At 36.3% G+C, this 15,782-nt stretch overlaps 1 protein-coding gene across 1 annotated transcript in view; it reads left to right on the top strand.

Annotated features, from left to right (window-relative positions):
• Positions 1-15,598, top strand: part of wrap73 (WD repeat containing, antisense to TP73) — a 34,107-nt gene extending 18,509 nt beyond the window's left edge. The window contains exons 4-12 of the mRNA XM_069918538.1: positions 1,610-1,682; positions 4,135-4,238; positions 4,969-5,055; positions 6,485-6,619; positions 10,141-10,218; positions 11,348-11,453; positions 12,559-12,684; positions 14,013-14,204; positions 14,299-15,598. Of these exons, the coding sequence (XP_069774639.1) occupies positions 1,610-1,682; positions 4,135-4,238; positions 4,969-5,055; positions 6,485-6,619; positions 10,141-10,218; positions 11,348-11,453; positions 12,559-12,684; positions 14,013-14,204; positions 14,299-14,408 (1,011 nt within the window). The 3' untranslated portion in view covers positions 14,409-15,598. The remainder of the gene's footprint in view (positions 1-1,609; positions 1,683-4,134; positions 4,239-4,968; positions 5,056-6,484; positions 6,620-10,140; positions 10,219-11,347; positions 11,454-12,558; positions 12,685-14,012; positions 14,205-14,298) is intronic.
• Positions 15,599-15,782: the final 184 nt, after the last annotated feature.

The following is a 15,782-nucleotide window of genomic DNA, read 5'->3' as shown; positions in this document are numbered from 1 at the left end:
AATAAGATCAATTTAATTTTTGGTGAGTTGTAATTCCAAGACTTGCTTTTGTAATTTTGAGAATTGTATTAATTCTTTCCATTGCTTTTTATGCTTTGGTGGATGATATTGATAACTGAATTTATTTAATATTTGAAGCTTCATCCTTCCTTGATTGTAATGCTTAGTGTTTGGCATTCTTCAAGTGGCATAAGGTCTGGCTATATTAAGATACCACGTTTAGACAAAGTCAGCAAGTTGTATTCTATTTTAAAAGTGGCTGTATAATGGCAGAATTCAGGATTACTTTCTCTTGAAAACAACAGCTGAGAGCTCTAACTGGAACTAAAATATCTGTGTGCAGTTTTTAAAAGCATTTTGAAAATATTTCAAATATTGTACACTATTGGGATGTCTTGGAATTTAACCAACTTTGACAGAAGGGGCATTTTTTTTCTTAATTGTGGTATGTCGGGAAAACTCATTTTTTGACTCTTTCTTCCCCCCGCCTCCCCCCCCAAACTGCTAAATGAGTTCTGTGACTCATTAACATTGAATAAATGGTAAAACCTTAAACTGAAATCCCCAGGGATGAATGGTTCTGTGGAAAAACAATCAGAGTCTCAGTTAAAGTGGCCCAGTGGAAACAGCACAAATGGCTTCCTATCCTGGGACACTGCTTGGCCAATTAACTGGGATTCCAGTGGAAAAGGGGCTAATAATTATTTGATTTTTAAAAAATTATTAATCCGTGCTCTTTTGTGATGTTGACATTGTTGGAAGCTGAAGATCTTGACACAGTCACTGAATCAGTATTTCATGGCAGTAGTTGTTTATTAATTTTTTAATAAATTAATTTGTGTAACAATAATTGTGTTGCAAATTACATTGTGGAAGGACTTGTAAGTCTGTGGTAGGGATTTGGATGTTTTTTTGAACTGTTTGGTTCCCAAAAAAATATAATTTAATTTCTTCCTTTTCCTTGAATTAATTGTTTGTATTTGAGCTGATCAGCCTTTAGCATATTGTTTGGTGGTCATTCCTGGGTGGGTGATTGCAAACAACATCACAATATTAGATCAAAATCTGACATTGCCTTGATAAAAGGTCCTGACCATTTCTACCAATGGGTGCTGTGTGATTCAAGTTCTTCCAGTATCTTGATTCAAGTTCTTCCAGTATCTTGATTCAAGTTCTTCCAGTATCTTGTCATTTGCTAAAGATTCCAACATCTGTAGTTTTTGTTTTTCCGTTTGACACGTATAGTATTCAGCTTGATCATGAAATAATTGTTAGAAGGAGAAAGGTTGGCCATTTCAACTTTATCCCCCTTCACCATTCTCTAGCTTGAAGTTTTGTGGTAACCTGGTTCCCTTTATGTGGGTTGAGCTAACTTCACATACTGTTCCTACAATTTGGCTAAGAACTATGTCTAGTATTTATTTTTACAAGTTAAAAATACTGTATTTTTGATCACTGCATTAAGGCTAATAATTTAATGGGGATTTGTTATTCATTGTGAAAGGATAGTTAGTCTGCAGGCTCCCCGCATAGAACTTTTGTGGGATCACGTTTGGAGTTCCCTGCATTCTCTACTTGTTGAAGCAATAAAATGTTACTTTTTTGACAGCTCAGAATCACCGTCTGGTCATTATGCACCAAATCTGTATCATACATCAAGTATCCCAAAGCTTGTCAGCATGGTAAGTGGAGGAACAATATTATTTCAAAGGATAGAAGAGAAAGTGTCAATCTTATGGAATTAAGGACACATAAATATTTATAGTCCAGAATATTTATTATAACATTTGCTACTATTTGAAAGACATTGCTGAATCCCATTTAATTTGTTGGGGGCTAAGTTACCCCCCAAGTATTTTCATTCATTGTTTTGAATCCGAAAGGAAGTGGTTAAGAAAGTGAAATAAGAGACATTTTCCACCATTGCTTAACTTGTTTGCATGGTGGAAAAAAAAATCAATCTTTAAGCAATACCTTAATCAGGTAGCTTGTTAAGAAAATGAATGTTCTCAAAAGGAAGGATTGAATATCTGCCTATTTGGATTATTGATTGCCTGTCTTAGTGGCAGAATTGCTGGGGTGGGGAGAAAGGGAGAATTGACATGGGGAAAAAAATTGGAAAAATCTTAATTAATTTAATTCATTAAATAGGGTCTAGTTCTTGTACTTTGGAATCCTTGCCATGAATTTTTCAGTTCTAGCAGAAATCAGTCATTCTTAAGTAGGTTTTTGTCCTTGAACCAAACCAGAGATTAGTTGCAAAATACCATTTTTTACCAGCAGGTTTGGTTGGTGATCTTGAACACTGAATTATCCTTTAGGTTTGAATGATTAGAAAACAGAGTCAGTGACTTAGCCTTGTAATGCTACCATTTATATTCCCATTTATACTTAGACTCTCCCCATTTAACTATCTCAGCGTATCCTTCCTTTCTATCCCAAGTTCTTTCTTTATCATGTGATGTTTCTGGACAATCTCCTTGGGTATTCCTTGTAAAAGAGCATTCAGCTCAGTAATAAGTGGACAAAAATTGTGAACCAAAAGTGGTTTTGTAATCAAAACCACTTTTCTGCTTTACAATTTTATAGCTGTGGAAATAAAGCTGATGAAGGAATTTTGAACTAAAATGGACTTGAACTATAAGGTTAACCATGATCTTGCTGAATGGCAGAGCATCCTTTATCCCAGCTTTTTTCTTTTGATCTTAAAAATAATGAGGGATGGGTTCTGATTAGCACATGCAGGATGTTTGAATTTACATAGTTGGTTTCAGAACAAATCTAATCAGGGGGCATTAGGGTAACCGCAGAGTGGGTCACAAACTGCTGTTTGTGTGGGAGCTTTGTGTGCCGTTCCTGCCATCCGTGTTTGGGTGAGGGGGCACAATAACGCTTTTTGGGGGCATGGCCTGCAAATGCCCCCTCCCCCCCCCCATGAAGCTGACCCTGAATTTACAGTTGAACTTGCTGACTTTAAAATGAATAATAGACCTTACAAAGTAAAAATGCAATCCTGAGGAAACTCATGGGGTCAAACAGTACACTTTATATTGCATCGATGAAGATGTATAACCAAGCTTTCAGTCTTGAACCCTTTATTAAGGAATGGAAAAAATCCTTGCAAATACAAATATGTTTAGGCAAGGTTCTAGAGATTAAGATAACTTTCAGGGGAAAAAAACCTGCCACTTATCAAGAAGGCTGATAAATGTACTTTTTAAAATTTAATACTTCACTGTGAACCATGTCAATAACAATATATACAAATATTCATCTGAGACTGAGTACTTTGATAACCTCCCTTAGAGAAAAGATCCTATGTGTATTAATATTCATTGCTTTTTGTCAAAATGTGAATCAAAAGACAGTTTTATTTTTCTTTGAGGTACTATAATTTATAATTAATTAATTCCTATGTGAGGATAGCTTTTGTAGACATTCTTCCATTGCTATAATTTGAAATTCCAGAGGTAATTTTAATTTTAAAAAATAACCATTTTGAGCAAGTTCAAAAAAGAATGCTAAAACAATTTGAACTAATCTTGTGTAATTTGTTGGCTAAACAAATGCAAGATTTCTTTTGTGGCTTGCTAATAGGTTTTGGAATTCCAGAACTAATGTACAGAGTCAAGTACAGATGAGGCCCAAGAATAAATACAAATAATTTGCTACTTGGCAGGTATCCCAGTTTGGCACTGTACTGGGTAAACCACATGATCTTGGGAATTCACAAGCAAGATGAAGTGGTTCAAGTTCTTCTGTAATGCTCAAGGGAATCCCTTCTGGGATGTAAAATGTTTAGCACCTGAGAGTGCCTGATGGAATTTTTCGACCAATGTGAAATAGCCCTTAAATAGTATTGTATTAACATTTTTTTGAGGTGATAAGCAATCTTTTTTCAGTTACATAATGTCATTGAGTTTCTAAGCATATCTTAAAAAGATAATATTTAAAATTCTTTTTAAAAAGTACTATTAAAAGTTTTGTTAAATCAAAGAGCTTTAATGTAACTAATATTTGGGTATATCAAGTGTAGGTGATTGTGTATTAGGTATTTTGCTCAAATGCTTAAAACATTAAGGTTTAGACAATCTGATAAAATACCATATATTAAATTCTTGTTTATGATCTCAGGGATGGATTTCACGAAGGATGGCCGTTACATGGCACTGGCAGAGAGACGGGACTGCAAAGACTACATCAGTATCTTTGTGTGCAGTGAGTTACAGCTGCTGCGGGTAATTAACTTTGTTTATAAAAGGGCACGTGTTATTCCTTATTGAAAGTGGGGATATGTGTCTGCTTTGGAACCCATTAGTTAAAACTGCCCAGTTTTAGGAAGCTAAACCTTGCTACACTGATGAAATGAAATGAAGGGTCATTGTTATGTATTTATAGAAACTTGGTCATTTGTAGTGCTAGAAAATGGAACATTTCATTTGATTTTTTTTCCCCCTGCATTCCCCTCTGACCCATTTTCAGCCAGTGCTAGTGTTGTGGAGTTAGAATCATGCATAGACAGGTTAGGTGTGAGTGACAGTGCTATTTTTGTTGCTCCAAATAAATCGGTTCACATGGTGCCAGTGGGAAATTTCCAATCCCTTTTTCCAAGTTGTCCGAATTTTGTTAATCGTCCCACTTCAGCACTTGAATTTGGATTAGATACAAGTTTTTTTTTTTCAGCCATTAACCTGGATTTAAACTGATGCCAGAAGAGAAAGATGTTTTGTAAGCCATTATAGAACTTGCCATATAATGCACCAACTTATTTGTCTGCATTACCATCCTTGTTGCGTCTCCCAGCAGCTTCATTTCACTTGATATAATATCCTGGGGGATATGAATGTAATATTCTTATATTCCCTTCTTGTGTTCCTGTAAATGGTGTGAAGTAAATATCTGTTTAAAGTTGGCTTTTCTGAAATTAATGTGGTAAATGTTTTTGCCTTTCATCTTTAATTTACTCAGCATTTTGAAACTGAGACTCAAGATCTGGCTGGTATTGAATTTTCACCTGATGGCTGTGTGCTGGCAGTCTGGGACTCCTGTTTGGAGGTGAATACATACTCTGAGAAATATATCTGTATGAAAGATTATTGTACATTTTTAAATGACATTTGGGGTCCAAGGCAATCAATGACACATAGTTAACAACATGGGGAGTCCTTATTCTTTTATTGGAAAAAAGACTTTAAAATATTATAACACAAACTTGCAGGAACTTGGATGTGACTAAAATTATATATTATCAAATGTAAGCCTTGATTTAGTTGTAATGTGCTTCTGAATGTGTCGGTGTGGTCCTGAACCTAATTTCATAATCTAGAAGATTGTCACTGAGACGATGAACCAAAGGTATGTCGGTGCTTCCAAATGGACATCAACTAGTATTATTGAAGAACAAGGAGTTCTGGTGTTATTGGCCATTTATTCTTTCACTTTTAAAGAGTTCTGAGTAATGACTTAGCCTGTTTATTTATGGAACATTTTGAAATTGGCTGTCTTCCACACATCTCTTCATGTGGTGATAGTAACTTTCAAAGTATCTTATTGACTCTAAAATGTCAGAATTCAGTTTATTGACATGAACATGTGTCACAATATTTGTGGTTTTGTGCCCAGAGGTATTGTACTTTACAGGTATAGAAATTGTTATTAAATTAAACAAATTAAAAATGAATAGTTCAAAAGAAAAGTGAAGCAGTGTCTTTGGTTCATTGTCCATTCAGAAATCTGATGGCAGAGAGGAAGAAGCTGTTTTTGTAATGTAGGCTTCTGTACCTTCTTGTGGTAGCAGTGAGAAGAGGGCATGGCCTGGGTGATGAGGGAGGCTCCTTTCTTTTAAGAGACACCCCCCTCTTAAAGATGTCCTTAATGGAGTGAAGACCACGATGGTGTTGGCCGAGTTTACAACTGTCTTTAGCCTTTTCCTGTCCTGTGCATTGGCACCTGTGCCAGTCAATGATACAATCAGTCTGAATGTTCTCCACGGTAGAGATTTTGGTGATATACCAAATCATTCTTCTTTGGCTTGGCTTCGCGGACGAAGATTTATGGAGGGGGTAAAAAGTCCACGTCAGCTGCAGGCTCGTTTGTGGCTGACAAGTCCGATGCGGGACAAATCATAAACTCCTAACAACTGGCGAGACTTCTTCATGATTGCATTGGCATAATGGTTCTAGGATAGATCTTCAGAGATGTTGACACCCAGGAATTTGAATTCCTTCCAAAGTTTGTGAGGAATATTCTAAAAATGTGAAGTATGGCAGAGGCAAGATTAGTTAAAACATTAATAGCAAAAGATGAGAACAGAAAGAATGAAGGTTTTTGAATTTTTTTAAAGTTAGTTTTTTTTTTTGTTCCTTAAAACTAGATTTTACATTTTAATAACAAAAATTGTTTTGTTCTTTCCTCCCCTGCCCCTCACTCCCCCACCACCAAACCACTACCTCAGTAATGAGTAAACCTGTTTTGTTCCTTCCAGTATAAAGTTCTTTTGTACTCATTGGATGGGCGCTTGCTGTCCACCTATAGTGCATATGAGTGGTCTCTTGGTGTGAAATCAGTTGCATGGAGTCCAAGCAGCCAGTTTCTGGCCATTGGCAGTTATGATGAAAAGGTAAGAAATGTGAAATAAATCAAGGAAGTTAATAGCCAATAACAAATCCTGTCAGAAATACATAAAAACTATAGGAAAGTTGACTATTTCAAAGAAAATTACTTCACATATTTGCCATTTATATTTATGTGTCATTTAATGTAACAAAATTCCCCATGGGACTTCACATATAATAACATAAAAAGCAGAACTGAAGAAGTTGTATGGAAGAATGGCTTTAAGACTGATCATTTTGACTGAGGTGTGTTTTAAGAGAGTCTTGATGAGACAGATGGAGAGGTTAAGGGAGGAAATTCTATATGTTTTGGTTTAGATGGATTATGGTGTGGAGTTGTAGTCAAAATTTACGCAGACATAAATTGAAGCAGAAATATCCAGCAACATTGGTGGAGAGAGTGGATGGAGAGGTGGTTATGAGAAATTGTCAAATTCATTATGGAGTATGAAGGATTACAGCATAGTGAGATAAAAGATGAGGAGCAGTTCTTCAAACACATTTTGGGTATCATCAAAATATAACTATGCCAAAGGAGAGATTACAGTTGCTGTAGTTTTCCATTGCACTCTGACCTCTCTTGGCTTCCTACACTGCCAACAATGTGAAACACAAGTTCAAGAAACAGCATTTTATCTTCAGTCTGTGATAGCCCTTGGAAGTCGACCTTAAATTGAATTCAATATAACAAGCCTTTCTCTTGCCATGATACGCTGGTATTTTTTTGTTTCAATTGTTTTGCCAATATCCAGTGCAATTGTTGCACTACTTCATGGGTGTAGACTGCCATGTTACTGGAACAAGTCAGTTTGCATGAAACTCATTGTATGTTGTGCTTGCTGCATGGACTTGAAACCTCAATTGGACCATAAAAAATTGTGGTGTGTAGTGGCCCACATGTGGAGATGCAGACTGGCCCACAAAATAGCTAACAAACATGGCGACCGTGTGGTCCTGGGGGCAACACTGGCCGTCATCTCAGGTGACCTCTCACACGGCGGGAAGATGGGGAGCTCTGGTGGAAATGCCAATCACAGGCCAGCACTCTGATGATGCGAGGCCTTGATGTCAGCACCTGGGGCTCATATAAGTGCAATGGCCAAAACAATAAACCAGTCTTGTTTTCCAAGGCTTTGGTGTATGTGTTGTTGTTCTCCACACTTGCATAGCATGAACACTACAGTGGATTGTTAGTGTTAAAAACTATGGTTTTACAACATTTTCTTTTTGTGGTATCAACCTGTGGACATCAGATGTCAATTGATAGAACACAGAAATTAGCTTGTGCTTCTAGCCTCCCTTTGTTACTGCTCTTGAATGAGTCTTAGTTAAATCATTGCACAGAATGTGTTTTACTCCTTTGCAAGTCTGTGTTAACATAGAATATTACAGAACAGGCCATTCAGCCCATGATGTTGTGCTGACCTATATAAACATACTAAAAAAATAAACATTTTCTTTCATCCATGTATCTGCCTAAGTCTTTTAAATATTCTTATTGTCCCTCCACCACCACACCTGGCAACACATTCAAGGCCACCTAATACACTCTGTGTATTTTAAAAAAAATATATATATACTCTCCCCTGATTTATCCCCTAAATTTTTACAAATGTCTTCTACTGTTTGTTGCTCTTGCTCTGAGAAAGAGGAGCTGGCTGTCCACACAATTTATGCCTCTCATAATCTGTAGACCTCAATTAAGTCAGCTCTTATCTTGGTTAGCTCTAAAGAGAAATCCCTAGCTCTTCTCGCCTTGCCTTATTAGACACATTCTCCAATCCAGGTAACATCCTGATAGATCTCCTCTGCACCCTCTCCATAGTTGCCACATCCTTCCTGTAATAAGGTGACCAGAACTGAAGAGTTTATAGAGCTGCCACATTACCTCTGGACTCTTGAATTGAATCCCCTGACTAAGTACATTAATCTTTTTAACTGCCCTACCAATCTGTGCAACAACCTTGAGATCTATGGATTTGAAACCCAAGATCCCTCTGTGTTCAGAACCCTGCCCTTTAACCCTGCCCTCTCTTGCCGTTTGACCTTTTAAAATGCATCACTTCACTCTTATCCAGATTGAACTCCATCTGCTACTTTTCTGCCCAGTTCTGTTTCCTGTCTATACCTTGTTGTAACCTACAACAGTTTTCTCCACTATCCACAACATATTCAATCTCCGTGTCACCTGCAAATTCACTGACCCATCCCTCCACTTCTTCCAGATCACTTATTAAAAATCACAAGGAATGTGGATGCCAGAACAGTTCCCTGTGGAACTTCACTAGTCACTGACTTCCATGCAGAATACTTGCCATCCACTATTACCCTTTGTTTTCTGCAGGCAAGCCAATTTTGAATCCACACATCCATGGATCCCATGCCTTGTGACTTTTTGAGTAAGAGTACCATGGAGCCTTACTAAAATCCCTATATTCCACATCTACCTCTCTACCTTCATCATTCTTTTGTGACTTCCTCAAAAAGCATAATTAAGCTCGTGAGGCACGACCTACCCCTCACAAAGCCATGCTGACTATCCCTGAGAAGACTATGCTTCTCTAAATGCTTGTAAATCCTTTCCCTCAGAATCCTCTCCAATAGCTTGCCCACCACTGATGTAATACTCAGAGCTGTAATTCCCAGGATCCTCCCTATAACCATTTTTTACACACATTTCTGTTCATTTAATAAAAAGCTACTTGTGCATCCAGTTACAGAAGGCAATTTAGATACACCAGCCTGCTTCACTTCTTTTTGTCTATGATCTTTCTCATCTGATCGTGAGTCTTTTCTTGCTTTGTGATTGTGCCATCACATTGTACTGAATATGTCCAGATAATGGATGAAAAAAACCAGTCTATTGCTTCTGATTCGGCAACGTCAAATGTTACGTTTCCTCACGCTAACCTCTAAATACACCATTGCAGCTCTGTGTTCGGAAATCATGTATGCATTCGTTGGTGCAAAGGAATTTGTAATCACTGGAAAATGAGCTCCTTGTGTAAACAGCAATTTGTTATCAAAGAAATTGCAGTTTTGAGTGACTACTGTGCAGGATAACACAATCTTGGTCTTTTTTAAATTAAATGTTCTGTTCTTTTTAAAATATTTTTATTGATTTTAATAAAGAACTTGAACAACCAAAGGGTACAATTCAATAAGACAGTATGGACAGTCATATAAGCTAACATACATAAATTGTAAATCATATACATAATTTATATTCCAAATACCTGGTAAATAATAGATAGTAAACCTTTACTGTTTACTTCTAACATTATCTAACATCTCTCAAGTTTGAAACTCAGGTTGCCTGAAGCTCACTCATAAAGGATGCTCTTTAACTTGTGTTACTGAGGTTAATGAACCTCCAGGAGTAATCCCTGCTTTGAAGCCAGCATTTTCTCAAATGCAAGGACCCCCCCCCTTTTTTTTTTTGAGAACTTTTGCACAAATTATTGCAAATTTTTTTCTCTGAATTGTGTTGTTGGAAGAAATTAATTATAATCTGACCACTTGTTAGGTGAGAATTTTAAACCATGTGACCTGGAGAAAGATTGTGGAATTGGAACACCATTCAGTCATCAAAGATACTAAATGTGTAAGTAAGAATGTCTATTTCTAAACTAAGGTACGGGACTGGGTTGTTTAAAGGAAAAACACTATATTTGGCTTAAAAAGATGCTTGTTTGACAGAACATGATTTGAACAAATATTCAACACTGACACTCCCAATATGTTGGTGGTACAAATCTTTCTGAATGATATATGTTGATTGGTTTGGCCATTAAACTAAATCCCATAAGCTTCGTGCAGAGATCTGAAATATCTCATGACGCTCCCAAAATAAGGACAGGGAGTGTGTTTGTAATTTAGTTAAGGTTTTAACCAATAAAATGACATTGGTCATGTTTATTGTTCTTGTGTATTTGTAATGTAGAATAACTGTACTTGGCAACATAAATGATCAAAATGTGATATTTTTATGAACAACTTTAAGATGCCTCAAATAATTCAAATAACATGCACAAGCCTGACTGAGTTACCATTTGTGACCCAAATTAAGTAGCTTAAATCTAACAAATATGGTCAAATTGTTAAATGAAATATTAGTGTGCTACTGTTGTAATTTTCCAATGCTGGACAATACTGATTGCTGCGATATAATCCAGAGTGAACAAATAAAAAGATTAGGAATTACATCAGAATGGCTACAGTAGAACGTGTGTATAGGGAAACTATTTTGTTCCTTCTACAATTGAGAATTTTTTTACTCCATTAAATTTGATGGTTTAGAATTATGAAAAATAGGATTTTGATTTGGACAGAAGCAAGAAAATTGATGTAATCGTGTTGGAAAGAAAGCTATGATTTTATGCCCTCACTAAGTGAGGAAGAATATTAGAAAATATAGACCCCATTTGTTCCACAAGAGTATGGGAGATTCTGTTTTGAATTGGGGGTAAAACTGCAACGTTTCTAATCATTAAATTAAGCAAGAAACAACTTGGCGCAAGAGCAAATCGTTTGGAATTTTGAGCTATAAAATGAGTACTAGAATACCACATCTTTGAAAATACATGGCTATGACCGTCTCTGTTTCCCCATTTACCTGGGTAGCTGTATGAATTATGTATTTTCTCATGGTTAACTTTACCCCTAGGTAGGGAAAACTAGGGTAAGAAAATTTCCATATGGAAGTCTTCAACTCTTTTTGTCTCTGCGTGCAGGTTTTCTATAAGGAGGTTGAAAGATGCCCAGATATTGGCAGTGGTGTTTTGCCTTTACCTCCACTTGCAACTGGAGCGAATTCCTTGTTCAGCTCTGAGAGTAAATGTAAGTGATGCAAGGAAGAGCTGTGGTTACTTTCCTAGTCTCACCATTGGTCCATTACCCTTGAAACATTAATTACTATAATTTTCTCACAGCTGCCCATTGTTTATCTGAAAGGAAACCAATTGGAATTTAGAACCTAGATTCTTGATTTGATACAAGAGATGGGTACATTTAACTTGATCTATTCCTGCCTGCAATTGTTGTTCCATTTATGGCAGATGGTCATTAGCAAAGAGAAACCTACTTTACACTTCTAATCCCAACCAACTAACCCAGGATGCTAAGCAGGCAATATTGGAGCCATCTTAATGATGTACTGAGATCAGCAAACCATCACAATTAAGAAATTGCTCAGGCTGGTGCCTTTGCCTTAGCAGATGCTCTTGGCTAGATTTTGTTCAAGATTAAATTAGTTTGAATATTTTTATTTGTAAATGTTGGTAAAATTTCCGTTCTACCCCCAACCCCCCCTCCAAAAAAAACTGGTGACCCAAAAACAATGACTTGTGTTAAAACTTTGTTCCCACTCTGATAGAATAGTTGGTAGCTGAAGAGCTTGTATCCATGTTGTATATTTCAATGATCCTGGTATGTCTTAGAGTTGCATGTTAATGACAAAGTCCATTGCAATTAAATCATGCAAACTCCCACTCAAATATAGTTTAGTTTTCCCCCTTTGGATGCCCAAGCCTCCCAACAAGTTCTTGCATCCAACCCTCTCTTATTCCCAATGTTGAGGCTCTTGGATTTTCTTCCTCTGATTTTAATTTTTGATTTTTTTTTCTGTTCTTTCCAATGAGAACACCAAACACTTGCTTTATAATATTTACTTTGCAGAATGCAGGAGGTAGCATAATAAACTCTTTGATCTTCTGGGAATTAGAATATATATAACTGGGATTCATTTAGCAAGCTGAGCCATACATTTTCTGCAGGCCCAAATGTTTCAGCAGTTTACCATATTTTTGGGATCACAAGCCAATAGAAATTGCTGTTCTCGTACTTTTACAAAACTTTGCTTTTCTTGCCACATTGCAAGGCTTACTGTCTACATTTAGTTAAAAAATATTTTATATCTTTATCTCACGGATTCTTGTTTTTTCAGTTGAGATTTTCCAGCCTCCAGTTCAAGTCACTGTAGTGAAGCCTGATCCAGATCGAGCGAATCCCAAATTAGGTGTTGGGATGATTGCCTTCAGTCCAGACAATCGTTTCTTGGCAACCAGAAATGGTTAGTTGCAGCAATGTGGTGTGTTTAAAAAATTTATATCAGTGGTTTTAGAACTTGATCTTCAAGATGTGGTGGAAATTTGAATTGATGTACGTTTTTTTCCTAAATGGTGGTTATTTCCAGGGAATGTGCAGTATACTGTAAAAATGCACTACGTCTTTCTACTTTCCTGTGTTTTCAGTTCTGCAGTATGTGGATTGAGACAGCAGTCTCCATGATCAGAGAAGAAAGGGCTTGGATGAAATCATCCTTGGAGTCTTGTCATTTCAGTGCTCATTTACTGTGCATGAAATTGCTTGTGTCGATTTTAAGCGGTCCACCTTTGTGTTTATCTCAAATAAAGATGTATTTATTTGCTGTTGGACAACCCTGCCCTTGAATTCTTTATTTCTTGTGATCAGTAAATACTTGGACTATGTGATGTAAAATATTTCTTCCCCTACAAAAGGAACCATGCCTTCATTTGAGCAATATACAAGTTTTTCCTCATTGCATTTCTTTATATTGAACTGTGGTATCTGTTGTTTTCAATGATGGATGGAGCTTCGATCCATTGAAAACATATGTGAGACTCTGCCTCAAGAAGGCAGCCAATATCATATTGAATCTCAATCATCCTACTCACACAGCCTTTTCTTACTGCTACATTCTGGCAGAAGGTACAGAAGCCTGAAGTCCAGCACCTCTAGGTTCAATAACTATTTTTTTCCCAACAGTTAACGGGTTCTTGAACCTCCCTTTACCCTAATCCTAACCATGACCTAGCCTGGAACCAACAAAAGAGCTAATTGGACAATTGAGACAGTTTTTGTTTAATATCCATAACTCTTATTTTATTACATAATTTTCTGTATTGGCATATTGTGGTAATTAATGTATATTATTGTTGGTATACCTTGCAAACCTGTCTGGCTGCAGCAAGAAAGAGTTTTGCAACTGCACATGTGTATATGACAATAAATTCATTTTATATTTCTTGTTAGAATCTGCTATAATGCACTAACTTATCATGCAATATTTGTTTCGGATGCTCAGTTAAAGCTTTGTAATTAATTTGCCAAGTTAGACTATGTCTGCATTTTGATTTAAAGGGAAATCTTGCTTTTCAAAGGGCAAAATCAAATATAACTATAGTATTTATCCAAAAATCACCTCCTCTTGTCATTATTTATCATAGTATTCCTCCTGCTATCATTATTGACAACATTTAATAGTTCTTCAATGTTGCCTGTTTATTAATGTTTACATCTTCCTTTGTAGCTTATTCCAAATAGGATCTTTGTAATCCTTATCCTATTTTCTAAGCAGTCCTGTTCTCCTTTTCTAAGATAACATGCCAAACACTGTGTGGATATGGGATGCACAGAAGCTGAAGCAGTATGTGGTTCTGGAGCAAGTATCTGCCGTGAGATCCTTCCAGTGGGACCCACGCAGAGCCCGTCTGGCCATCTCCACTGGCAGCAACAAGGTGTATCTGTGGTCTCCTGCAGGGTGCCTGTCTGTGCAAGTATCAGCTGAAGGTAAAAGCACTAAAGTCTGAAGACTTGGTTAATGTGGATTTCATGCTTTCTTAGTAGAGAACTTGTATTATCTTCTGAATGCTTCTTTCTGCAGGAAGTTTCCAGGTTTTATCATTGAACTGGCATCCCAGTGGAGACTCTTTAATACTAATGAGTAAGGATCAAATGTGTGTGTGTTATTTGGAAGCAGAAGATGGAAGTTAACAATGTCCTCCTCTGAACTGGAAAGTCCCCATTCATACAAGTTCTGCTATGCACTGAGAACATTCTGGACCTTCAACAGTTTCAACCCTTGTTGAAATGGAAATTAAACTGTGGAATGTGTGCTTTTTCAAATGTCATGAAAATATTTGTTACTAAAACTATTTATATATTAAAAAAAAAAATCACATTCTTTGAGTTCAACAAATTTCATTCCTGGACTGAAATATTTTGATATTGGATCCTTTGTAAAAGATTAACATTTCCCTATAATTGATGGTGAATTGCTAGGTTGTCAGAAGAACATGTGATTCTTATCCAAAGGAAAGATGAAGTGATGAAGAAAAAATCCCAAATTGTACAATTGTTGCTGAATTTGAACTTTTTTGGGATTTCTTTTAAAAGCCAATATAACACCTCAAATCTTTGATCCTGGAGCATCTCATGAATATAAAGGCACTATGTAAATATTTTTTAAAATGGAAGACTAATGTAAACCTAAATTGGGGTATTACATAACCATATCAATTAAAAATCTTCTGTGAAAGATGTTAATGGAAGGGATACAGTTGAACTTTGCCTTGTGCCATGGCACTATATATTAAAAATTATTTTGGTTATAAAAACATGCAATTTTGTTTTAAATGATTAAATCTTAAAACTTGTAACAAGTTTTTGATTTCCACTTTGCTGAAGTGTACAAATTGATGTTGAACTGTCATTGGAAAAAAGTCATTACAGAATAAATTTTGCTACATCTTTTCAGTGTAGAGCCCAAAAAAAAGATATTCCATTTTCCAGTAGTAATAATTCCAGTGTTGAACATTTAGTTGAAATAGAAATACCCAAGAATTGGCTTTGATCTTCTGCTTTACAAGGGGTCAACTTGCCTTTATTACACCTTTTAACCAAGATATTTTCTTGGATTTGTTTATACTGCATTATATTTTAGTTATCACATGCACTGTTAACAACTTGAATACCATCTTCTCAATTATTCTGCATTTCTGAACTGATACTTGAAGGCATGGCATTGAAATAAAAATTTAGCCACGCCAGATTGATGTCCCACAAACAAATCATGCACTTGGAGATGATTCCTCAAAAACAAATTGTTAAATCGCTGAATCTTGTAGTTATGTAATTACTTGTAGAATTTGATGTTTTCTAATAAAATTATCATTCATCTGTTATATTGCTGTAATTAATTTGTAATCTGGCTGCTAGCTGAGGTATGGAACTTTGCTAGGATTTGGGGAAATAAATGAACGGTAGAATGCATTTATTTTTGTTTGCTATGTGGAGCAACCCATACTACAAGCCTAAACAGGCAAAGGTCCTCAATACTTTCTCCACTATATCAGTGCTGCCTCCTGC

The sequence above is a fragment of the Narcine bancroftii genome, chromosome 2 (genome assembly GCF_036971445.1).
Source record: "Narcine bancroftii isolate sNarBan1 chromosome 2, sNarBan1.hap1, whole genome shotgun sequence".
Lineage (NCBI taxonomy): Eukaryota > Metazoa > Chordata > Chondrichthyes > Torpediniformes > Narcinidae > Narcine > Narcine bancroftii.
This window is presented reverse-complemented; position numbering and strand designations above follow the sequence as displayed.